General features: G+C 42.1%; 1 protein-coding gene across 1 annotated transcript in view; it reads left to right on the top strand.

Annotated features, from left to right (window-relative positions):
- The first annotated feature begins 1,649 nt into the window (after positions 1–1,649).
- Positions 1,650–26,115, top strand: part of GNA11 (G protein subunit alpha 11) — a 77,075-nt gene continuing 52,609 nt past the window's right edge. The window contains exon 1 of the mRNA XM_072601700.1: positions 1,650–1,847. Within this exon, the coding sequence (XP_072457801.1) occupies positions 1,712–1,847 (136 nt within the window). The 5' untranslated portion in view covers positions 1,650–1,711. The remainder of the gene's footprint in view (positions 1,848–26,115) is intronic.

Genomic DNA, 26,115 nt, shown 5'->3' with positions numbered 1-26,115 from the left:
GGGGTTCACAGCCCCCCAGGGATAATCTAGTTGTCCTTCTCTTTTTAGACTCAAAAAGCATTTATAAAACAACTCCAGTGGCCAGACTAAGGGAATACAAGACACAAAGGAGACTCTAAGGTTCCACGGAAGGAGCTGATCACCCCCAACCCTCTCGGGGCTTTAAGGTTGGCAAAGGTCTGCGATCTCACTATCTCTCCTCTCTCCAGATCTCCCCAACCTCGGGGATACACTCTCAGGAACCCTACTTTCACGAGGCCGGACAACTCCAGGGACTTTCCCCGGGTCCCCAGAGCCGGTCTAAGGATTCAAGGCCGGCGCTCAGACGCCGGGTAAATGCCAAGTATCAGTGGAGTGCAAGCCCCCTGGCACCCCTAGGCCTGGCACGGGGGGCGGACCTGATGGACGACCTTCCGGACTCGTTTAGTGTAACTTTGTTGCGCGTCTGCCCGGCATTATTCTTCCATTTTACAGGTCGAGGCACATCAAGTCTGAGAAGTAATTTTTAGAAAAACCAGACAAAATGAAAAACTCTCATTTAACAGAGGTGGGAGAAAAAGAGGCCGGAGGAAGGGCGGCAACTTTTCCAAGGTGTCACAGCCGGGACTCAAATCCCGGGCCTCCGATCCCCTCCCCTCCCCCACATGGCAGCTCAGACTGGGGGGGGCGCCCGGCCAGGCAGGGGCGGGCCCGAGTCCACTATAGCCCCTCCGAGGCCGGACCTCGGTCTCCCCATCTGGAAAATGGGGAGAGCGCGGTCGTTCCGGGAGGCGCCCTGTCCCCCCCCGCATGCGTCGCGGACGAAAGTCGCGGGAGCGCGCAGATCCTTGCGAGGCTCGGGTGGGCGCGCACTTCCCGAAGCCCTCCCCACAAGTTCCCCCTCGGGCCGCGGCGGCGGGCGCGGCGGCGGCAGAGTCCTCCACATTCCCACAATCCCGAGAGGCCACGCCCCGGGAGCTCTGGCCTGCGCGCTGTCCCTTCCCCTCCTCGCTGAGGCGCAACCAAACGCGCCCGCCTGCCTCCCTCCGCTGCCGGCCCCTCCCTTCTCCTCCCCTCCCCTCCCCTCCCCTCCCCTCCCTTCCGCTCCCCGCTCCCCGCTCCCCGCTCCCCGCTCCCCTCCCTTCCCCTCCCGCGCACTGCTGCCGCTGCCGCTGCCGCTACCGCGGCCACTCTCGTCGTCGCGGCCGCCGGCGCCCCGCCCCACTGGTCACCTCCCGTCGAAGTCCCGCCCCCCGCCCGGCGGCTGGGGGGCGCCCCTGTCTTCCCATTGGCCGCAGCAGCTGCCCGTTCGCGACGAGGTTGTTTTCAGCGCCGCGGGGTTAGGTTGTCCGGCCCTGGTCGCTCGGTCTCGGCGGCGGCGGCGGCTGGCCTGAGGGAGGGGGGAGGAGGACGGTGGCCGGTGAGGGGACGGCGCCCGGGGTGGGGGGGAGGGAGGGGACTTCGGCTGGCCTGAGGCGGCGGCGGCGGCGGCGGCGGCAGCGGCGGCGCTCGGCCTGAGGCGGCGGCGGCGGCGGAGGCCGTGGGGCTCCCGGCTGAGGCGGGCGCAGGGTCCCCCCTCCCGGGCTCGGGCTGAGGCGGCCGCGGCGGCGGCGGCGGCGCGGGGCCCGGCCAGGCCAGGCCTCGGCTCAGGCCCAGGCCCCGGGCTCGGGCTCTGTGAGGCGGGAGGGGGGGCGCCGCCGGCGGCGGGGGCGGCCCCGCGGGGCTCGGGACGATGACTCTGGAGTCCATGATGGCGTGTTGCCTCAGCGACGAGGTGAAGGAATCCAAGCGGATCAACGCCGAGATCGAGAAGCAGCTGCGGCGGGACAAGCGGGACGCCCGGCGGGAGCTCAAGCTGCTGCTCCTCGGTGAGCCCCGCCCGGCCCCTCCCTGCCTCAGTTTCCCCACCCGCCCTCTCCAGCCCTGGATCACCCGCTACTGGGAGGGGACATCCGCGCCTCGGGCCCAGCCGGGCCAGGGCCTTGGCTCCGCCTTGGCGCTGGGGGTCTGGCCCGGGCTGCCCCGAGGTCCCCAGACCCTCCCTCCCCGCGAATGCCGCGAGGGTCCTGGTGGGAGCCCCCTCTCGTGCCCCACAGCCCCTTCCGGCCTGCCCCCCTCTCTAGGCACACCTGTTGCAGGTACCTAGGTGTTGCCACCTGCCCGGGACTTGTTGTCACTGAAAATAAGGGCCGGTTGAAGGACTTCAGCCGCTCCCCCGAGATGCGGGGAGGTCATCTGCAGAGCCGCGGGGGCCCCCTCCCTCGGGTTCTGAGAGTATTTTGTGGCGAGTCCCCTGGGCAGGCGGGGACCGAATCCGGAGATTCCATCTCCGCAGGCAGAGTCCCACCCCTCAAAACAATCTGACCCCTGTGGCTGAGGGGAGGACCGGAAACCGAGTGTGGCTCGAGCCTTCGGGGGCAGTGTCCCCAGGCTGGCTTGGCTTTGAGTTCAGCTAGCCGAGCCCCAGGGATCCGTTTCAAGAGGTGAGCAGGGTCCAGTTTTGCCTCTGTGGGTGGTAAAGGTATATGGACACTTCGGTCCTAGCAGGAGGTCTGGAAATCGAAGACTGTCTGTGGGGAAAGAGACGTTTAGAGCAAGGAATGTCTGCGCTCCAGGGACTTTAGAAGTCAGCCAGCCTAACCCCCTCATTTTGCCAGGGAGGAAAAGGAGTGCCTCCCCTGTCCCTGGTGCTAGATGGGAGCCTTGGGCAAATACCTCCCCAGGTTTCCAGCCCTCCCCCTCCCCCCTCCTTTGGTTTTCAAATGTGACTGGGAATAGTCTGTGTTTAGGAGGAGAGGTGCAGACTTGGGTGTTTGAGGATACTTCTGAGACGTACTTATTTCTTTGGGGCATCAGACCCGGAGGAAACTCCTAATGGCTTGCAGTGTTTGCCAAGGCTGACAAAAGGTTTTGTTATGCTGTTAGTCACCGAGAGGAGGTAGTTTCTGAGCCTTGGGAAAGTGAGACGCTTTGAATTGCTGCTATCAGAGTAATGCTGGCTATCGGCACCAAAGTAGGATTCCCGTGAGACTGAGGAAGTGTGGGATGTGTGGTTTTGTGTGAATTTACTAGTGTTTCTTGCATGTGCTTTGGGCTCAAAATGGAAGTCAGGTTCAAGGATGCAGGTCAACCACTCACTTGTGCAGCCTTGGTGGTTGGCTAATGATTGGTCTACATTTGAATTGAAGAGCCTCATAGAAAAGCTGGAGGACTTCAGTAAGTAGAGAACACCATGGTATCTTGAGAGATCTTTTGGAGTTGAGTGTAGCCAGCAGTGCCACTTCCTAGCAGTGGAAGCCAACATTTCAGTTTTCTTGGTATTTTTACCCCCTCCCAGGCAAATAGTGAGGCATTTAGGACCCATTAAAAAACTAGTGGCAGCATCTTAGGAATTGGAGTTTCAATCCCGATGCCTTAATATTATTATTATTAATAATACTCTCTCATTTCCAGTAGTCTGTACGGTTTCTTCATTTCCACTCCAGAGCTGAGTGGATCTGGATGGCAGAGCTGCTGCTTTTTGCCCTCCAGGTGGTTGCGTTAGTGGTTAATGGATGTTGTTTTGCTGCGCATTTTCAAGTCCCTATTCTTGAGAGGAAAAGGATTATAGAAATGCATTAGGTTAAGTGTAGAATTTATGGTGACCAGTTTTGAGAACAAAGTTGAATAGATAAATGCAACTTAAAGCTGTAGACCTTCCCTTCCCTTAGAAGCAGTTGGGTTGGGGAAAGTAAGTGACCAACAGAGTATTGGGTTTAGAATCAGAAGAAGATCCTTAGCTCAACTGTGTAATTGTGTGACTTAGGGTAAGTTGCTTGACTTCTTTGGGCTTCGCTTTCCTCTTCTGTGGAATGATAGTACTAGTATTATCAATAACATTTAGATAGTGCTTACTATGTGTGGGCACTGTGCTAAGCACTTTACAAATATTTTCTCATTTTATCCTCGACACAGCCTAGGAGACAGGTGCTATTATTATCATCCCGATTTTGCTGATGAGGAAACTGAGAAAGGTTTTAGGGACTTGCCTAAGGTCATCCTAGTTAGTGTGTGAGGCTGGATTTGATCTCAGGTCTTTCAGACTCTTGGCCCATCACTCTATCCGCTGTGTCTTGAGTGGCTGCTTGAGGCACCTTGTGGTTTAGATATTCAGATGAGATAATAAATGTAAAGTGCCACAGGAAAGATAAAGACTGGGACTGTGATTTTGTTGGTATAGGTAATTCCCAGGTGAGGAAACTTCCTCTCTCTGTGCAAATTAGATCCTTCTCTGTAACTTAAAGGGTTGCCTAGAGCTCTGAGAGATTAAGTGATGTCCAGGGTCTGGGTCCGAAGCCAGACTTGAACCTACCTTTCCTGCATTCAAGGCTGCCTCTCTCTCCACCATGCAAAGATACTTGGGTATAAATGAGCTTTAATTCTTTCCTGTGGAGTTGTTTACGGTTTGAGGGTCCATAGATAGTGTTTTCTTTATAGCTTACAAAGTGTTTCCATCAACTCTGTGAGACAGGTAATACAAATTCAGTTCTGTCATTTTTCAGTTGTATTCGAGTCTTTATGACCCCATTTGGAGTTTGCTTGGCAAAGATACTGGAGTGGTTTGCCTTTTCCTTCTCCAGCTCACATTATAGATGAGTAACTGAGGGAAACAGGGTTAAGTGACTTGTCCAGGGTCACACAGCTAGTGAATGTCTGAGACTGGATTTGAATTCAGAGGAGTCTTCTTGACTCCAGTGCCAGCACTATTCACTGCACCATTTAGCTGCCCTGGTTATATAAATGCTATCTCTGTTTTTTAAATGAGAAATCCAAAACTCATAGGTAGGGATTCATAGAGTAGTTATTGTCAGAAGTAGGGCTTTAATTCAGTACTCTGAGTCTCTGTCCAGTACTTTTACCATACCCTTGTACCCTGCTGCCTGAAGTGACCTATGAAAGATTAAAACCCCTCATTGTCATTGTTAGTGATTCACTATTTTATAACTTGATTAAATTTTTTATGTAACCGATCATGATGAACTTGGCATTAGTATTCAGTAGGTAAAGAATGCTGCTTTTAGGTTTCTACTAGTGTGGAGAAACTGGGTTCAAGAAACCCTTTTTGATCATTAAATGAAGTACTGTAGCTAGACTTCTTCAGGTTTCTTGCATAACTTTCTGGGTTCTTCCTGAATACTTAAAAAAGCATGAAATTCAGCATGGGGTGTGGTTGGCTTAATAGGAAGGGTGTGTACCATAGTGATTTTTTGGAGCATAGTGGGGCTACAGCCTTCTGCAAAAGAAGCCATACTCTTCTTTTTTCCCCCTCCTTCCGAGTGTTTTACTAAAGTGGTCTTCTTTTGTCAGTGTACTCACTGTAAGTGCTATAGAAGTATATGTAAGCTACTTTCTGACTGTCTTCAGTTTTTAGGCAGATTATTTTTTCCTTGATCATTTTCCCCATTGGTAGTTGCAGTGGGAGAACAGACCCTTAAACTTATTAGCAAAACACTTCATAAATACTGTTTTTTCTTGGATCTGTTCTAGGACTCAGGCTGATTAGCTGAAATGACTCCTTTTTCCCCTCCATTGTCATTTAAAATATAGTTCTGACGCTTAGAGTTTGAAACTCCTACCCACAGCTACCAATATTTACCAGAGTCAATACGTGTATTATAGCAGGGCATTTAATATGTTGCTTTGGGTTTTTATTCAGAACTCAGAGTCCAGTGACCCAGCCCCGAAATTAATTTCCGTGAATTATCCAAGCATTTTGGAGCTCTCGGCCTGTTCTTTGCGTTTGCTTTTCTTACTCTGAGGTGGTTTTTGTGGTGAGCACGTGAGGAAGTGTGTGCCACTAGATATTTAACCACAGAAGGTTTCATTTTCTGATTTTTGTGGTGTAGCTGTTCCCTGTAAGAGACCAGAATCATCAGCAGCACTGAAAAGACTTTTTAATTACTTTTAATCACTGTTTCTAGTACTGAGAATTTGGAGCAGTGCACAGTGAAGTAAAGAAGTTCTCTTGGTTGATGGGGCCTTCAGAGTGATCTTTTGGTATCTTCTGTACTTTATCCAGAAAGCTTTGTTTGGAATTGAATTTCAAATATATTAGTTATGCATAAAAATCAGGGAGGTTTGGCTGTGTTGGGGTGACAGAAAATCAGTTCAATTAAGACAACGTTCAGTTCAGGCGAGTGTTTATTAAACCCCTACTGTATTTCAGGCAATCAATATGTTAGCTACTGAGGATACAAAACTTGGGGAGGGAATGGGGTATGGAGGAAACTTTATTTTGTCAAATAGTTTACATTCTGTTACTGGTCAAGAAAAACACTTAGAGAGAAAGTTAAATACAAAATATATTTAAATAATTTACCTGGGATAGAGCACCAGCCACTGGGTTGAATCAGGATAGGCTTCCTATAGAAGATGGCACTTAACCTGAGCTTTGAAGGAAGCTGGGAGTTCTAAGAGAGAGTTGATTTCAGGAATGGGAGGTCAGTATGTACAAAAGTACACAGGTAAGAATATGGGGAAGACCAAGAAAGCCAATTTGACTGGAATGTAGTGTTCAAAGGATATATATTAAGCCTTGAAAGCTAAACTGGAACCAGTTGGTGAAAGACCTTACAAAGGCTGAATAGAAAAATTTGTATTTGATCTCAGAAGCAAAAAGAGGAGCCATTGGAGTTTCTTGAGCAGAGGCTGAATGAGCACTTGTGTGGGGGTATGTTATAGTGAGGACTGCTTTGTGTTTCCTATCCTATCTGGTCCAACCCATGTGTCTGGATTGGACAAGATGGCCACTGAGCTTCCCTCCCAGCTCTCAAATTTTGTGATTCTGTAGTGACATAGTTGGACCTGGGCTTTAGGAATATTGTTGAGAATGGATTGGAGAGGGGAAATATTTGAGTCAGAGAAATCGGTGGGGAGGCTGTTATAATACTAGGTAGGAAGTGATGAGGGTTTGAACTAGACAGGTAGCTATGTGAATAGAGAGAAAGGGATGGATGTCTTGTGAAGGTAGACTTGACAACTAACATGCTCTGAGGGCTGAGGGGGAGAGAAGAGTCTAGATGATTTGGAGCTTTGACACCTGGGTGCAGTACCTTCAACAGAAATTCTAAAAGTGTTAGCCTTTCTTGAATATGTAAGCATTCCCATTTTGTTTATAAGCATTCACTGAAGTGTTCCTTTTCCTGATTTGGGGATCTTTTTCCTTCTTTATGAATTATCTCCAGAGTTGGATGGTCTTTCAGTACTTATTCTCTTAAGTTGTCCATAGTGACCAACCTTCATCACAAAGTGGTTAGCTTGCCTTCACATATTTGGTTATCCTTTCTCCTAGATCCAACAGTTCTTAGATGTTTATTAAATTTGAACCCCATCCAAGTTTCTTTAATTCCCAAACATTTATTGCCTTTTAAAAATACTTTATTTAAAAATATTTATTTATTGAGGCAATAGCCTAGAGTCACACAGCTATAAGTGTTGTCTTGTCTGAGGTCACATTTGAACTCAGGTCCTCCTGACTCTAGGGCTGGTTGCTCTGTCCACTGTGCCACCTAACTGTTCCTTCCCAAACATTTGTGGAGCATCTTTGGTGTGCTGGAAAGTGCTTTGCATTAAGAGTTTGAGACCTGGGTTTTAGTTAAGTCATCAAATATTTATTAAGTGACTGCTATGTGCCAAGCACTGTGCTGAATTCAGGGTATACAAAAAAAGGCAAAGATTTCACAGTTGCTCTCAGAGGAGTCACAACTGAACAGGAAAAGACAACATACAAACGACTATTTACAAATGGGATTTATACATGGTAAATTGGAGATGATTTCAAAGGAAAGGCACTGGCATTCATGGGTACTGAGAAAGGCATCTTGCATAAAATGGGATTTTGACTGAGACTTGAAAGGTGCCCCAGAAGCCAAGGGGCAGAGATGAGGAGGGAGAGCATTCCAGGTGTGGGGAACAGCCAGGGAAAATGCCTGGAGTCTGGAGATGTGTCAGAGTCACTGTGTCATAGGATACCGAGAAGGGTAAGGGGAAAGAACCCTGGAAAGGTGGGAGTGGGCAGGTTAGAAAGGGCTGTAAGAGCTGGACAGAGGGTTTTATGTTTGATCTTGGAGGTAATAGAGGTCACTGGAGTTTTTCTGAGTAGGGGATCATTTGGTCAGATGCCTTTAGGAAGGGCGCTTGAGCGGTGACTGAAGTGGAGGAAGACAGGAGGCTTTAGTCCTTGCTCTGCTGTGTCCCTCGGCAAATCATCTAATCTCTTTGAACCTCTGTTTCCTTCCCTGTAAAATGGGGTTCATAACCCTTACCCACAAGTGTGATTGTTAAATGAGAGAATCTGTGTGAGGCATTTTATAAATGTGAAGGATTGTTATTGCTAAATACAAGAGATTAAAACAAACCTCATTCTCCAATTTTCGCACTGTTTGCCAGCATAGTGACTGTTCATTATAATAGTAGTTTGGGAGCTGTTTACAGTGCTTTTGACTTAGACTTGAAAGGAACCTCAGCACATAGAATTTACGGTCAGGGTTAGAAGTAGACCTTCAAAGGCCAGTACAGCTCCCCCACTTTGTTGGCGATTATTGGTAATAATAGTTAAGGTTTATATAGTCAGAAAATACCTGCTATGTGCCAAACAATGTGCCTTAGCGTTTTGAATACAGAGGTGAAAGATGGTCCCTGCTCTCAATGAGCTCACAGTCTAATGGGAGAGACAACATGCAAACAAGTATGTCCAGCTATGCTATATACAGAATATATTGGAAAAATCAACTAAAATTAATGGGGATTGGGAATGGCTTCCTGTAGAAGATGGGATTTTTTACTTGGGATTTGAAAGAAACTAGGGAAGCCAGTCAGTGGAGATGAGGAGGGAGAGTATTTCAGATATGGGAGCCCCTGGGGTTTGAGGTTATTGACTTGGGAGAGCCAGTTCTTGAGCTTAGGTAGATCACTTTGGCAGCAGAGTGGGGAGGGGCAAGAAGGGGAAAGGAAACAAGTGCTTATTAAGCTCCCACTGTGGGCTAAACTCTTTTATCTGATCCTCCTACCCGGGAGATAGGTGTTATTATTATCACTCTTATATAGTTGGGGAACCTGAGGCAGAGGTTAAATGACTTGCCCAGGGTTGTGTTGGTTAGTATCTGAGGCAGGATTCCAGTTCAGGCCTTTATGACTCCTGGCCTAGTACTCCATCCACTATGCTGCCTGTCTGAATCTGAGTGGAGGATAGATTGTAATTGGAAGAGTTCTGTCAAGCAGACCCACTGGCAGCTGTTGCAATAGTGTACGAGGTGATGAAGGCCTATGCCAGGGTAGTGGCAGTATCTGAGGAGAGAGGGGGTGGGGTGGGTGGGTCTGTGTATATGTGTGTTTTTAAGGAGCTTAAAAGTATTCCATAAATAAATGCAAAGTAGTTTGAGGAAGAGAGCTTGCTCTGGGAGTTTCAGGAATGGCTTAGTGTGGAAGATCTGAGCAGAGTGTTGAAGAAAGCTAAGTATTCTAAGTTGAGGGAGTAGGCTATGCTAAGCAAGGTAGGGAGACAATGAGCTAAGTTTGGAGAATAGTTGGTGGACCAGAGTTTGCAGTGTAGGTATGAAAGATAGTAATATCACAGTGTCCACTATATGTCAGGCAGTATGCTAAGTGCTTTACAAATATTATCTCAGGTATATATCATAGGTAGCTGCTATTATGATCTTTCTTATGCAGATGAGGAAACTGAGGCAAACAGGTTAAGTGTCTTGCCTAGGGTCACACAGCTAATTAGTATCTGAGGTCAGATTTGAACCCAGGTCTTTCTGACTCTCACCCCAGCACTTTACCCACCGCACCACCTAGAAATGTATATATAACAATGTAGATTGGTTACAGTAAGAAATTATGAATATGAGGAATTCAGAAAAGCATAGGAAGACATGAACTGGGTGAATTACTTAGGATCAAGAAGACAATATGCACCATGACTACAATATAAATGAGAAAACAATGGAGCAAAACTGAAAACTGTAATTTATTATTACTTGAACCCAGAGAAGAGTTGTGAAAATGTACTTCCTCATTGCAGAGGTGGGGGCTTATGAGTATGGAATATTGCATATAACCATCAGACACAGTCTGTTAGGGAGTTTGCTGATCTGCTTTTCATCTTTATTATAATAAGGGGAGGCTCATTGGACTTTGATGGAGAAGGAATATACTCACCATATGTAAGCCCTTTAGAAATGAATGTATCAGAACGTAGGTATCACTACATTTTTTTTTTTAAAAGGAAATTAGAATTAGATTTTGATGTTGTATTTTATCCCAGACATAATGAAGATTTTGGAGCATAAGAATGACAGGATCACAGATTCATAGACCTGATGCTGAAAGGGACCTTCTGTGTCATCTTATTCAGTTCTCTCTCTCTCTCTCTCTCTTTCTCTTTCTCTATTTGCTGAAGGAGGACAGCTAGGTGGTGCAGTGGATAGAGCACCAGTGCAGGAGTCAGGAGGACCTGAGTTCAAAATCTCACCTCAGACACTTGACACTCACTAGCTGTGTGACCTTGGGCAAGTCACTTAACCCCAACTGCCTCCTCCTGGGTCATCTCCAGTCATCCTGATGAATATCTGGTCACTGGATTCAGATGGCTCTGGAGGAGAAGTGAGGCTGGTGCCCTGCACAGCCCTCCCTCACTCAAAACAAAGTCAAGTGCAAGTCATGTCATCATTTCTCTGATGGCATGGTCTTCTTTGGCAACGAAGGACGAACACACACACACACACACACACACACACATTTGCTCAAGGTCATAGAGTTAGTAAATGTCAGACACATGATTTGAATTCAGTACCAATGCTTTTTCCACTGTACACATGATACCTCCCACGATTAGACCTGTGTTTTAAGAAGATTTCTTTGGCAGCCATGTAGAAGATGGATTCATAGGGGTAGAGACTGGAGGCAACAATTAAAAGGCTAACACAACAGCTGTAAAGCCAGTTTTGGAATCCAGGTTTCTTGATACTCAGGCCAAGGACTTTTCTGCTATACCCCACTGCCAAATTGAATGCTGTAGTGAATATCATGATACTTTGACTTGTTTAAAGTTTTGGACCTCCCTCTCTTGAAATGGGATCTGATAGTATTATTAATTGGTATATTGGTCAGGTAGGTGACACAGTAGAGTGCCATGCTTGGAATCAGGAAGATTTGAGTTCAGATTCGATCTCAGACACTTACCAGCTGTGTGACCCTGGGCAAGTCACTTGATCCTGTCTTCTTCAATTTCTTTGTTGCTAAAATGAGCTGGAGAAGGAAATGGCAAACCCCTGAAGCATCTTTGTCAGGAAAACGCCAAATGAGGTCACAAAGAGTTGGACACAGCTGATAGGACTTACAACACAAATATCCCAACTGTCATAAACTCTTAAGATTGTCAAACTGGGACAAGTCCTAAGAATGGAGTATCCTAAGACAGTAGCAGAAAGTGTAACAAGTGTTGAAAAGGAGGCTGTAGGGCAGTATAGAACTTACTGAGCTTTTGACTTCATTAGAAATATAGGGAGGAGAGACCTGAAACTCCATGCCTTGGCAGACTCTGACACTGCCCTAGGTGGTAAGATTTATAGAGGTCAGAGGTACATTCCTTATCATTGGTCCTTTACCCTTGACTTTCACTTCACCTGGAGGGCAGGGAGTTCCTAACTTGATTCTTTCTTATAACTTATCAGTTTCATCACTAAGACTCCTGTTGGACAGGATTTATCTTCCCTGAACCTGCTTAGAGGATGACTGGAAATCGCTTAGTGACTGGCAGATTCCTAACAGAAGTATTTTTGTTTTCTTAGAAATGCTAAGAAGAATAGTCCCAAATGAGAGTATGCAGAAGGTTCCCAAAAGGCAACAGCCTTGTGGAAGAGTATACATGTAGCATCTGAATATTATATGTTCTGTCAGCCTGTTACTTCTTTGATGGTCATGGTGTTGAAACATTCATTTTCTTAGAAGTTTTAGACTTCTGGGCTTTGCGTGTTAAGGGCTGATACCACTGAGAACATTCTACCTACGAGGTTAGTCCTTATTAATTCTGGCCAGAATTGTCTCATTAAAGCTTAGCCCTCATCACATCCTTCCCTGCTTAGCCATCTTTGAAGGACTTCCTGTTGCTTACAGGAGAAAGTCCAAACTCTTGAACCTAACGCTCAAGGTCTTCCAGTCTGGTTTCAGCCTGTTTTGCAAGTCTTATCTTCTGTTACTTCCTCTCAAGTATTCAGTGCTTCAGCTCGACTGCCTTTCTATTGCTAGCCCCCTTATGCAAATCCCATAAAGTTGCCCCTCTGCCTTTGGTTATCCTTCCTTCCTCCCACCTCCAATTTAGTAAGCTCTCAGTTTGGGGGGAGAGTTAGAAGAAAGAACTTCCAAGAAGTTCAGGTAGGGAAGTTTTGGCCTTCTGAAGAAGGGATTCCTGCTTCAGGTTGGAATTAGACCAGATGACCTTTGAAGGACCTGCTGGTTTTGAGATTGTTAGTCTTATTTCTTATCTTTGTATCTTTAAGCATTAGAACGGTGTAGTGATCCAATGAATGGTGTTCTGAGAAAGGGAATATGTTACAAATGCAAAGCATAAGACACAGTAATCCATTTTTACTTAATTTGCTAATTATTTCTTGTTGTTCACTACGTGTATGACTCAATATTAGTCTTAGTAAGGGACCCAGAAATGAGCGCCCCTGCCCCATGGAGCTGTACTAGGCTAGTAAAACATGCTGTACGGTTCAGTGTCCTTTAGACTTTCCTCTGCCTCCACCCTTCCTGCTCCTCCCATTTTCTCTCATAACAGGCTAGGAAGGTGTTTACCAGGAGCTCCAGACTTTGACTTCATTCCTCCTGGTTAGCTTGCTTTGATTTTGACTCAGTGGTGGAGATTCTGAGAATTTCTCTCTTCAGAAGTTCTGTGTGTTTTGTTTTCAGTGGTAGAAATGAACTTTTAAGAGGAAGAATATGGGAAACAGATTAGACTTTTGCCTCTCCCAGCTGTTGGATTTCATTAGTAGTATAACTACTCTTCCTTAAATATTTAATGAGTGAGTGCACAGAGAATATATGACACTGTACTGAGCAGTTATATTACTTAACTAGTTCAAGTGACATGTATCCCAACTATCAGTGCAGTTATTCTTGTAAGGAGGGGCAGTTTGTGTAGTGGAGAGAGCTATGGTTTTATAGTAGAATAGCTTGGTTCATGTCCTTGCTTGGCCACTTTCTAGATGTTTAACCTTGGACAAGTGATTTTTGTCTTCTCTGAAATGAGGATAATGATAATTGTACTGCCTGCATAACAGGATTGTTGCAAGGATCGTTTTTGAATGAGAATATTTAGAAATGAAGGTGTCTTAGATCTTTCTGATGTCATACTTAAAAGGGACTTAGAGACCATCTCGTACAAACTACTCATTGAACATTAATATCTTCTGTTTTTATATCTCCCTCCTCCTCTATCCAGGGAGCTATCCCTTATAAAAAGAATCCAAAAGAATGTATACAGAAGGGGGGGAGAAGAGCTCAGTGAGCCAGCCAGCTTATCACCTGAGTCTGACGGTGTGTGCAGTGTTCCATGCTGCAGGCCGCGAGCTCTGCAAAGAAGGTGTACCTTCTTAACTCTTCTTGGGGCTGGCCTTGGTCACTGTAATTACACAGCATCTAGTATCAAGATTTTGTTGTTGTTTTTATTTACATTGTTATAGTCTTGTATATTGTTTTCTTGGTTTTGTGTATTTCATTTTGCATCATTTCAAGTCTTCCTGTACATCTGAATTTTTCATATTTAACTCTAATAGTGCAGTGATATACCACAGTTTGCTCAACCATTCCTGAAATGACTTTGTTTCCTATTCTTTGCTACCATGAAAAAGTGCTTGAGTGATTTTTGGAGGTACATAGGACCTTCCTTCTTGTCACTGATGATCCCTTTGGGGGTATATGCTTAGTAGCGAGGGCTCTGTTTGAAAGGGTAGATCATTTTAGCTTCATTCCAAACTACTTTCCACAATAGTTGGACCAATTCCCAGTCAGTTTTCTCATTTTTAAAGACTAGTACCAGCTACATACTCAGTCAGTGGTTCACCCAGCACGAAAGCACAGTTGTCTTGATTTGCAGTCCAGTTTTCTTCCCTCTACACTAGGCCGCCTCACATCAAATGAGATAATGTGGAAGTTCTTTGTAAATAGAAAGTATTTAGTAAAAGTTATTCTTTGCAAAAAGACAAAATGAATTTAGTAGAGTAACATACAGGCCTCATGAAAATTTGTAGATAGTACAGATAACACACACTAACATATAATGAAGTGAGGGGTAGGTGCTAACTACGCAAGCTATGTATGCATCTGGTGAGGGGACTCAGGACCATGCCACATGAGGACTGAAAGAACTGGGGATTATCTTGGAAAAGAAAACTTGGGGGAGTATGATTTCAGTCTTCAAATGTTAGAAGGGTTTACATGTGAGAGGAGTATACTTGTTTTACATGGTTCCAGAGGGTAGAAGTATACATATACATCTGTATATGTATAAGCTGCAGGGAGATATCTCAGTTGGCATTAGAACACATTTTCTAATATTCAGAGCCAGTCAAAGAAATTATTTCCTTGGGAGGAAGCAAGTTCCTGGTCACTGCAAGTGTTCAAGTGGAGGCTAGATAATCTTTGGTCAGAGGATAGAAGCTGTTCATCTTAGGTTTGGATTGGAATAGATTCTATAAAAAAGGAAAAGCTTCCTGGAGAGTAGGAATTTAAGGGAAATTGCACTCTTAGATGGGAAGAGGAGTGCCTGGGATTTGTTTTAGCATCCATCCACCTGGGAACTTTCCATGTGAATAGGCTTTCAAGGTTAGAAGAATACCAACAAAATATTCTAAAGCCTTAACAGTTACCCAGCTTATCAGTGCACATGAACATATGTGTATGAGCATGTATGAAAGCCATACAATCACTGTCAGCTCCCTCAGGGCTTGACCTTTGTAGGGTCCAAAGACTAGTAGAGAGTTAGTTCTTGGATCAAAGAAGAGAAAGAGGTCACATACTTGAGCTCACATGGGAATCTGCTACTAATCATGGGACACTTGGCCTAAATTTGGGGCCCCAGTTTTCCTATTATAAAATGAGGGGAGTGGAACTAATGAGGCTATGAGATACATTGGTAAAAAAGCAATGCATTCAACTGGGGTTGAAATCTCAGCTCTTGGCTGTTTCTACCTGTGTGACCTTGGGCAGTCACTTCCTTTCTCTGGGCTTTAGTCCCTTCATCTGTAAAATAACAGGATTGGTCCACAGGGGTGGAGGACCTGTGGCCTCAAGGCCACATGTGGCCCTCTAGGTCTTCTGGTGTGGCCCTTTGACTGAACCCAAAGTTCGCAGACCAGATTCCCCTAATAAAAGGATTTATTCTGTAAAATTTGAACTCATTCAAAAGGCTACACCTAAGGACCTAGAAGGCCACATGTGGCCTCGAGGCAGCAGGTTCCTCACCACTGGACTAGACAGACGACTTCATAAGACTCTTTCAGTTTTAAATCTGATCCTATTTTGGATTTCTTTCCTTGGAGAAAATTATTTAATTTTTAAAACTCTCCATCCTAGATGAGGTGTATTCTTTTGCCTGAAGACAGGAGGATGTGGATGAGGTGACCTCAGGCTCTTTGATTTATAGACATTTCAAGGTGGATAGAATCTTTATTTTTAAAGTAAATTTTTGGTGATACTTTTGTTTTTACATCACTTCTATTTCCCACTATAGTGGGCTCCTCCCTAGCCCTTACCAGAAAGCCACTCTTTATAGTAAAAAAAATTTTAAAAGAGGAAGACAGAAGAAAAGATTTTTCAAAATTTACCAACATATCAAAAAGTCTGACATTGTATATAGTCCCCTCACCTCCTGTCCCTGATTTCTTTAAAGAAGCAGGAGAGGTGCTCTTTCTTGTCTTTCTAATTTTTCAACATTTGGTTTTGATTGTTTTACTGTTTCCACTTACATTGTGATAGTCATGGGATATGTTGTTTTCTTGCGTTTGCTTCACTGAGCTTCACTTCATAAACATCTTTACATCCTTCTTTATATTCATCACATCATTGTTTTTTTCCAGAATAATAATGTTATATTACTAGAGCTTCTTTAGCCATTCTCCTAGTAATAGATACCTTTGTTTCTGTTTCTTTGCCACCATGCAAAGGGCTGCTCTAAATATTTGGTGTATGTGGGGCTTTTCTGTTGTCACTGACTTCCTTCTTCGGTATATATACCCTCCAGTGGAGTGCCTGCGTTGAGGCAGTTGGGTGGTGCAGTAGATAGAGCCCTGGATCTGGAGTCAGGAAGACCTGAGTTCAAATCCATCTCAGACTCTAACTTGTGAGTGACTCTAGGCAAATCATTTCACCTCTGTCAACCTCAGTTTCATTGGCTGCAGAATGGGGATAATAGCACCTACTTCCTCCAAATATTATAGTGTTTGTAAAGTACTTAGCATAGTACCTGGAACATAGTAGGTGATTAATAAATGCTTGTTCCCCTTCCCCTCCCTGGGTCACAGGGTATCACATGAACATTTTATTAACTATGTACAAATAATTCTGGATTGCTTCCTGAAGGGAATCCTAATCAAGTTCGTTGCTCTCATTTTATAGAAGAGAAAACTAAAGCTCATGGAGCAGTGACTTGCCTAAGGTCACATAGCTAGTATATAACAGAACTGAGATGCCACATGGCTTTACTGCATCTCTTTTTATCTTAAGGAATCGGAGCAAAGGTGTCCATTCTTCTGGCTTCTGGTGATACTAGTCAGTATATTTCATTAAAGTGAACTTAAAATTTCAATTGAACTTTTCTTCCAGTGAGCTCCAAATGTACTCTTGTTTTTTATCTTCATGAAATCCCTATGATAAAAAAGACAAATTTTTTTTTTTTCATTTTACAGATGTAGATACTGGGGCATTGTGAAATTAGATAGTGGTGATTAGCCAAGTGTAATAACAGAAATTTGTCAATCTAGTGAAATTGTGTAGCTTTTTTTTTTTAACTTAATGGTTTAATGTGTTGATCTGAGGGGTTCCTTCTAGTTCTGGTGTTTATGACTTCATAATGTGATGATGTATATCATCCTAGGTTTCTTTTAAATACCAACTAAAATCCCATCTTTTACTGGAATCCCTCTTAGTTGTAGAGCTTTCTCTCTGTTGTATAAAACTTGTCTGTATAAATGTGTTTGTTTGTTCTTTCCATTAAGTAAGCTCCTTGAGGGCAGGGACTCTGTTTTGCTTCCTTTTGTATCCCCAGGGTTTAGTACAGTACCTGTCACATTGTAGATAGTTAATACATGTGTGTTGATTTTTGATGGCTCTGAATTTTAGAAGCCCAAAGGCCTAGGCTATATTTTCATCTTGATAGAACTCTTTTACTGGCATGCTTCATTCTAATACTATTTTCTCCCTTTGTCCTTGTTTTAGAAAACCAAGTGCTAGAAAAAATTGAACTGTAGAGCATTTGGATTCAGGAAAATTAAGGTAGTCATGGAAAATGAATATTTTACAGAACTGGGAATTGGGAGCTCCTGGTTGTATTTTCAGCAAAAGTCCAGTGTGACCATGGGCAGATCTCTTCACTGTAAAGCAGAGGTGAGGAACCTGTGGCGAGGCCACAGGTGACCCTCTAGGTCCTCACGTGTGGCCCTTTGACTGAATCCAAACTTCATAAAACAAATCCCCTTAATAAAATGATTTGTTTTATAAAACTCAGACTCAGTCAAAAAGTCGCACCCAAGGACCTAGGAGACCACTCGTGACCTCGATGCTGCAGGTTCCCTACCTCTATTTTAGAGCTTTAGTCTTGAAATTCTGAAGACTTGAGTTCAGATCCTGCCCCAAACACTTAATTAGCCATGTGACTTTGGGAAAGACACTTAATCTCTCAGCCGCAGTTTCCTCATCTATAAAATGGGGATGATAATAGCAACTCCTTCATAAGATTGTTGTGAGGATCAGTTAAGATAACATGTAAACAAAATGACCCTTAAATATTTCAAGGAGTATTACATGATTTTTAAAAAATAAATTACTATTTTCAAAACTAACTAGCATTCTCTTTTCCACACCATTGAACAACAAAAAAGAAAACTCATAACAATAATTCATAGTTAAGCAAAGCAAATTCCTGCAGTGATTTTGTCCAAAATTGTAAGTCTCATTCTTTATCAATTGGGGAGTAACTTTTTTTTTTTTACTTTTGAATCAGTTCCTCATATATCTTGAAACTTTTATCAGAGAAACTTGGCAAAGATTTTTCCCCCCAGTTGCCCATTTCTCTTCTGATTCTAGCTGTGTTAGGTTTGGTATAATTTACTTCTGCTCCCCCTCCTCTCTTTTCTTTCCTTCTCCCAATGCCTAACCACAGATTCTTTTTCTTTTTGTTTTTCTTAGGACAAATCTCTCCCTTAATCTACCATCTCTCTAATTCCCCCCTCTCTTGTCTTCTTTACCTCGTTTCCCTGTTGAGTGAAATGTATTTTTGCTCCTCCTTGTATGCATGTGTGTGTGTGCATACGTGTATACGTGTATACCTGTGTATATTCTTCCTTTTTTTGACTATTTCATATTAAAGTGAGCTTCAAGTGTCTTTCCCCTTCCAAACTATGCCCCCTTCTGCTTTCTTTTTTCCAGTTCTCCTTATTTGTAAAGGGTTTTGCAAAAGTCTTAGTGCAGTTTTGAAGATATTAAAGCTTAAACTTGAACTAAGACTTTTGGAACATCCTATATAGTCTTCTACTTGTACACCCTGATTATGTGTGGTAACATCTCCCCACTTTCTTCTCTATTCCTCTGTATTCCTTTCCCCCTCCTTTTGAGATCATTAAAACAAAAAGAAACATTCCCAGATTCTCTTGTCTTATTTGACTTCCTCTATGATGCCTGATGAAGGTATACAATTCGGAAGGGACATGTATTATATTCCCATTTTAGAATATAAACAATTCATTCTTGTTTAATCCCATAATGATTGCTTATTCATATTTGCTCTTTAATGTTTCACTATTGTGACTACTGTGTTTGTATTTCAGAGTTTCTATGCAGTTCTGATCTTTCGTCAGGAATGATTAGAGGCCTCTTTTTTTTTTTTTCCATTTTTTATTTGACCTGAAAACGCTGGACTTTTGCCACAATGTTTTGGGGACTTCTTTTAGGAGAATCACTAGTGGATTCTTTCTATTTTCACTTTTCTGTCTGGTCCTAAAGAATTTGGACAGCTTTAGGATGTTTTTTTGGAAATATGATGTCTTTTCTTTTTCTGGGGGGTTGGTCCTGGTTCAAGTAGTCTAGTGATTCTTAAGTTATCTTTCCTTGGGCTGTTTTCCAGGTCTCTTGTTTTCATATGTGGTAACTTATACTTCTATTTTTTCTATATACTTCTATTAGGTTTATGCTAATTTTCAAGGAATCTGTTGCTTGGGTAAGATTTTGTACTTTTTGTGCTGAGATGTTATGCCCTTTCCAATTCTTCTAAAACTTTCATTTCTTTTCGAGTTTTTTCCCCTCTTTTACTAGTTTCTTTTTTAGTTGATTTCTGTAGTGCTTTCATTTCATTTATGAAGCCATTTTTAGTTCTCTTTTCAAACTGTCTCTCCCATGAATTCTGGTTTAATTTGTGTCCATGCTATGTTTTTTTTCTTTGAATCCTTGCTGGCCCATGTTTTGGAGTCATTCTTTTTTTCTGAGTTTATGTCTTGAGGCATCGCTGTCACCATAATAGTTCTTTATTGAGGAAATTCTTTTTTGTGTTTTCTTATTTTTCAGTTCTGAAGTGAAATGTCTGGGTTTTACTTGGTTCCATTTTGTGTTCTCTTAGGTACTGCTGCTGCTTTTTTGGAATGTGGAGTGTAGTGTCTATTATTCCAGGATCTCAGAGACAGCTCAGGGTGGATGGAGTGCTTCAAGTTTTCTGTGCTCATAAATACCAGTCTGAATGCTGACCAGGAGCTCTGCAAGTTCCTAACCTAGGTTAGGATGCGACCAACATAACTGTGGGCTTGTCCTTGTGTGGAATTCCAGTAGACTGTTGCAGGACTCTGCAAAGGTCAGCCAGGTGGAAAGCTCTGTGTGTTCATAGTGACAGAACTGCCAATTCCACTTGGATCGGAGCTTCTGGCCCTGGTTATTCAATTGCAGGCTTCAGACCAGCCTGAGGACTCTTAGGTGAGATTCCAGTCCCCTCCTCCTAGGCCCAGACTTGCTGCTTGCTCTTTGCTTAACACAAGACCCACCATTGCTTGGGGCCCTGGACCAATAATTATTCAACAGATATTTGCTAAATGAATTTTTGTCAAGACTTAGCTCTCTTTTATATACTCACACTTTCAAGTAGCTTTTAGCTCTTTTTATAGATTAGCTGTGTTATTTTCCTTCATGTATAGGCACAAGCCCCTTCCTTAGGCAGTATTGGATCTGTGCATTGCGGATTGACCAGCAGAGCTGATATTTGACGTCTGTTCCTGCTACCTACACGAAGTTTGGCTCCTCTCTGGGAGTCTGAGATCTGTTCGTGTCCTGGTGCAGTCTTGAGCAAGCCTTCTTTCAACCTGGAAAGGCTGAGAGCTTGACATCTCCTGACTAGATCCTGTCCCCGGTGTCTGCAGACCTCTCTGTCTCCCTATGCTGGAAAAACTGAGTTGCTGATTTTTTTTTTTTTTTTGGATTTCCCAGTTAGTACTTGATCTGATGCATTTTCTAGATCTCTGAGGTTTAGTCGTTGGAGAGGTCTTGGCTTTACTACTTCCTTCAACTTTGCCGTTTTGGCTGGTAATTTGTTCTCTTCTAAGTTTAACTGCATTGGTTTTGTTTGTGCAAAATTATTAAATATTAGATAATCAAAATTATTTTGTCATCTGTGATCCTCTCTGACCTTTGTGTGGATATCAATTCTTTGCCTGTCCATACATCTGAAAGGTAATTTTTTCCTTGTGCCTCTATATTTGCTTATGATGTCACTTAAAAAATAAACTAAGTCATATATCCATTTGGAGCTTCTCTTGATATGTGCTATAAGGTGTTTTTCTATATCTACTTTTTATCAGACTGCTTTCTATTTTTCCCAGCAGTTTTTATTGAATAGTCCTCATCCCAGTAGAATGGGGTGTTTGGATTTATTAAACACTATGGTGCTGTGTTTGTTGGCTTTTGTATGTTCTATCTTATCTGTTTCTCTGCTCAGTCTTCCTATTTTTTTAACTGGTACTAAGTTGTTTTCATGATTATTGCTTTGTAGTATGCTTTGAGATCTGGTACTGCTAAGACTCCCTTTTTTCCCCCCACTTTTTTTTTTTTGACTATTTCCTTGAGATTCTTGACCTTTTATTCCTCCCAATAAATGTATTGTTTTTTTTTCTAGCTCCATAATACCTTTGGTACAAATTCATTTTTGGTAGTATTGTCATTTTTATTATAGTGACATGACCCTCACACAGGCAGGGAATATATCTCAAATTATTTTGGTTTGCCTTTTTTCTTATAAAGTGTCTTTTGTGGTTGGATTCACATTGGTAGATGGATTCTCAAGTATTTTATACATTCCATTAATTATTATAAATTGGACTTCCCAATCTGTCTCATCCTTCTATGATTTGTTGCTAATATATAGGAATGCTGATGATTTACGTGTTTTTATATCTTGCAACATTATTAATTTGTTTCCGATAACTTTTTAGATGATTCTAGAGGGTGCTCTAGGTAGACCATCATATAATCTGCAAAAACCAGTGTTTCCTCTTTGCTTGTGTTTCTTCTCTTGATTTTTTTTTCTTGTCTTATTGCTATAGGTAGCATTCCTAGTGCTATCTTAAATAGTAGTGATGATTGCGGGCATCTTTGAGTTAGCCCTGATCTTATTAGAAAAGCCTCCAACTTTTCTCCATTACATAAAAAGTTTGCTCTTGGTTTTAGATATATACTGTTATATATGTGTTTAAAAAAGAAAACAACTTGGTAGAGACACCATTAAGATGACACGTTGCTCCTTGGAATCAAATGCTTTTCTATAGTTAACAAATAAATACAGTGAAATCTTTTATCCTTAGCACCCTTTGATCAGTTGTATTTGTAAAGATATATTTTGTTGTAGAACGTGGAAACCTACCTGTTCTGTTCTCATAAGATGCATTCTTAATGTGTATAAAAATTATTCTCCTAAAGATATTATAGAAATTAAAAAATATGCATATGAGTCAGTCTTTTATTTTTCTTTATGACATTTCTTTGGCAATAATAAGGTCTTTCCCCCCCTTTTTTTTCAGCCCTATATGTTTTGACTGTCTTTAGAATTGATCCTTCCATAGTCCTCAAAATTGTATTTCCTGCAGCATTAACTTATTTATTTTATATATGAGGGGTTGAACAGTTGGTCTCCATGAGTACTAGAATCTTTCATATTCTTTTGTATCTTCCTCACTACTGAGCACTAGGTACTAAACTCAATCATGAATTTCCATTTCACACTACTTAAAAAAAAACCTGTTAAATACTACATTGTTTTCAAAGCTACCCTGTTTTTCTGATCTTCTTTCTAAGTTTTCTTTTGTTCTCTGCTGTGCACTTTTTTCTCCCTTCACCCTGCCCTAGAGAAGGCCACCATTAGACACAAATATATGTGTGTGTGTGTGTGTGTGTGTGTGTGTGTGTGTGTGTGTGTATGTAAGACTATACTACACCTATTTCTGTTTATCAGTTCTTTCTCTGGATGTGGATGGCGTCTTTCTTCATAGGCCCTTTGTAGTTGATTTGAGTATTTATAATACTCGAAATGACTTAGTTGTTCAAAGTGTTCTTAGAACAGTATTGCTGTTAATGTACAGCATTCTCTTGGTTCTTCTCATTTCACTCTTCGTTATTTCATACAGATCTTTCCATGTTTTTCTAAAGTCAACCAGCTAATCATTTCTTATAGCATAATAGTATTCCATTGCAATTATATACCACAGCGTATTTACACATTCCTCAGCTGATGGGCATCCTCTCAATTTCCAGTTCTTTGTCACCACATAGAGAGCGGCTATAAATATTTTAGAACATAAATTCTTTTCCTTTTTCCACAACCACCTTAGGAAACAGACATAATACTGGTATTGCTGGGTCAAAGGTTATACAGTTTTTTTAACTCTTTGGGTATAATTCCAGATTGCTTTCCAAAATGGTTAGATCAGTTCCACAGTTCTGCGAGTAGTGAATTAGTGTCCCAATTTTTCCATATCCCCTCCAACATTTGTTGCTTTCCCTTTCCATCATTTTAGCTATCATTTTAACTAACGGGTGTAAGATGATACCTCAAAGTTTGTAATTTGTATTTCTCTAATCAATAGTGATTTAGAGGATTTTTTCATGTGACTATACATGTAGTTTAGATTTCTTCATAAAAAAACTGCCTGTTAGTATCTTTTGACTATTTATCAATTGGGGAATATGCCCATTAATTTCTTGAAGGTGATATCTTGTCTTTTGGATATCTGCTTTGCTGGGTACCCTATCTATGGTGTAGTGCTGCTGGTGATTTGCTTTTTGTGAGAGAGATGTGTTTGAGGCTTTGGGGTAGGAATTTGACCTGTGGTGATTAGGAATGTGCTTTCAGAGGAGGGTTTTATTGTTGTATATACTAAAATGGCTTTGATATTTATCAGAAGCATTTCCCAACCTTTCTTTCACAATACTTTAATCATAATAATGCCACATTGACATAGCATTTTATAGATAATAAAGTGCTTTGTATACATATATAATGGGATTCTCATAGCGCCTTGAGATATGTAATATTTATTATCATTTGACAGATGAGGACATGAAGCTCAAAGAAATGAAAAAAGACTTGCCTACGAACATTGGACCAAGAATTGATAGGTTTTGATTTTCAGTTCCAAGTGTTTGATTCCAAATACATTGTCCCTAACCACCAATTGTTCTTCTTTGTCATAGTTCAGATATTTTATTTTATATAATGATTAATTATGTAAGTATTTTTTTTTGCTAGCTAGTGAACCCTTTGAGAACTTAGGGAGACTCTTTTCTCCCCTCCTCTCAGTTTAGCACATTGCTAAATTAATTTTTGCCAAGGCTTCTTATTTAGTTGTATTTAGTAGTTTGCATTTCCAAATAGCTTTGAGCTCTTTATGGCTTAACTGTATTGTTGCTGTTCCTGTATATTTGTTTCATTCATTCAACACCTGTAAGAGTCTGCTAGTGGATATAAAGATGAATAAAAGAGGGTTCCTACCTTTACTAAGATCAATTTAATGGAATGGTGGAACATTTTTGTAAATAGCTATGATACAGAATAAAACAATTATGTAAGAGGTATGATTACAGAGGAACAGCGGTGGGTTCCCTGTCTGGGTTTGGAGCTGGCTGTCACCAGAAGGCTTTCTGGCTGGTGTTTTAGCTAGTCCTTGAAAAATGGGCAGGATGTCAACAGGCAACCGTATGGAGGCATTGGGGCAGTTATTCCAGACATAGGGAGCTGGGCAAACAAGATAGGAAAACACACAAGTTTTAAGGCAAAGTCCCATTTTTCTGAAAGTAATGTGTAAGAAGGAAAGCAGCATGAGTCGAGGTTGGATCCTGATTGTTAGAGACCTGAGTTTTGAACTACAGCTTTCGAGCATGTGTTCGCAGTTTCAGTTACTTCTGTCCTCCTCCTCTGACTCGTTCCTAGGCTTCCAAACTCTTCCTGTCGCTTGGCTTTTTGTTGTTGTCGCTGCTGTTCATGCTTTGGTTCCATATTTTCCCACAAACTTTAGTTGAGGCATCATATTTTTCTTTGGTTCCCTTTCCATTTTTAGTATGGTTACTGCTTTATCCCCATGACTTTTAGAGCAACTTTTTGTGAAGTCATATGTTTTTAGGTGGTTTTAGCTTTCAGCATTCTTCTGAAGAAAAATGGTTTGTTCTACTTTAAATATGTCTCAGCATATTCCTGTGGTCCCATGGACTCTATCCTTTATATATCAAACTCAATAGATTCTCCTCCTCAAACACCTTAATGTCTCTCTCTGTTGAGAAGCATTGTGTTTTACCAGCCAAGAATATGGACACATAAACTAGATACAGCATGGTGTAATTGACAGAACCCTGGATTGTGAATAATGAGAGCTGGGTTCTAGTCCCACTAATTTGCTATAGAACTTTGATCAAGTCACTTCCTAATTCTGAGCATTTGTTTCTTTTCAAAAATGAAAGGTTAGATTAGATGATCTCTGAAGTCCCTCAGCTATCATCCTGTGATTTATATGTTTCTGTTTTGTTTAAAAATTAAAAAAACCCCAAAATTTAGCATTTATTTTTTTTCTTTCTTACCCCTTACCCCCTCACCCTTAAGGGAAGAGGGGAGCAAAACTCAAGCAAAACAAATTCCCACATTGGCTGTGTCCAAGAAATGTATACCTCATTCAATGTAGCTGTCCATAACCTCTCTGTCAGGAGGTATAAGGTGAAGGTTCTTGGGAATAGTGATTGTATGGTATATCTAAGTTTTGTTTAACTTATGCAACCACTGAAGATGATCATCAGTCCTAACTCTAAGTAAAATGACAGAAGATAGCTATGTGGATTAACTGTCTTCATTACGTTTCAAGATAGTAATAGCTAGTGTTTATATCGTATCTTAAAGTTTGCAAAACACATTACATGTTATCTCATTTAGTCCTCACAACAACTTTGTGAGGTGGGTGCTATTATTATATCCATTTTAGAGATGAGGAAATGGAGACTCAGAGAAGTTAGTTGCCCAGGGTCACACAGCTAAGAGACTGTCTGAGGTAGGATTCAAAGTCAGGAGATGAGGAAATGGAGACTCAGAGAAGTTAGTTGCCCAGGGTCACACAGCTAAGAGATTGTCTGAGGTAGGATTCAAAGTCAGGTCTTCCTGTCTGAAGTCTAGCCCTCTATCCCACTGTGCTACCTAGTTACCTATAATTACTAAAATGCTTTTTCAGTCATCTGTCTTGTATAGTATGATGACCAATGAATCTCTCTGATTTTGTGAAAAGTGATTGAATGAAAAGCAACCAGAAGTTCCAGGTTCTAATCTCAGCCCTTTGTGATGAGGGGCAAATATCTCTGGTCCCTTTCCCCTCA

This window comes from Notamacropus eugenii, chromosome 4 (genome assembly GCF_028372415.1).
Source record: "Notamacropus eugenii isolate mMacEug1 chromosome 4, mMacEug1.pri_v2, whole genome shotgun sequence".
In the NCBI taxonomy this organism is placed as follows: Eukaryota; Metazoa; Chordata; class Mammalia; order Diprotodontia; family Macropodidae; genus Notamacropus; species Notamacropus eugenii.
Note: the sequence above shows the minus strand (reverse complement) of the source record. Positions and strands in the feature narration are given on the sequence as shown.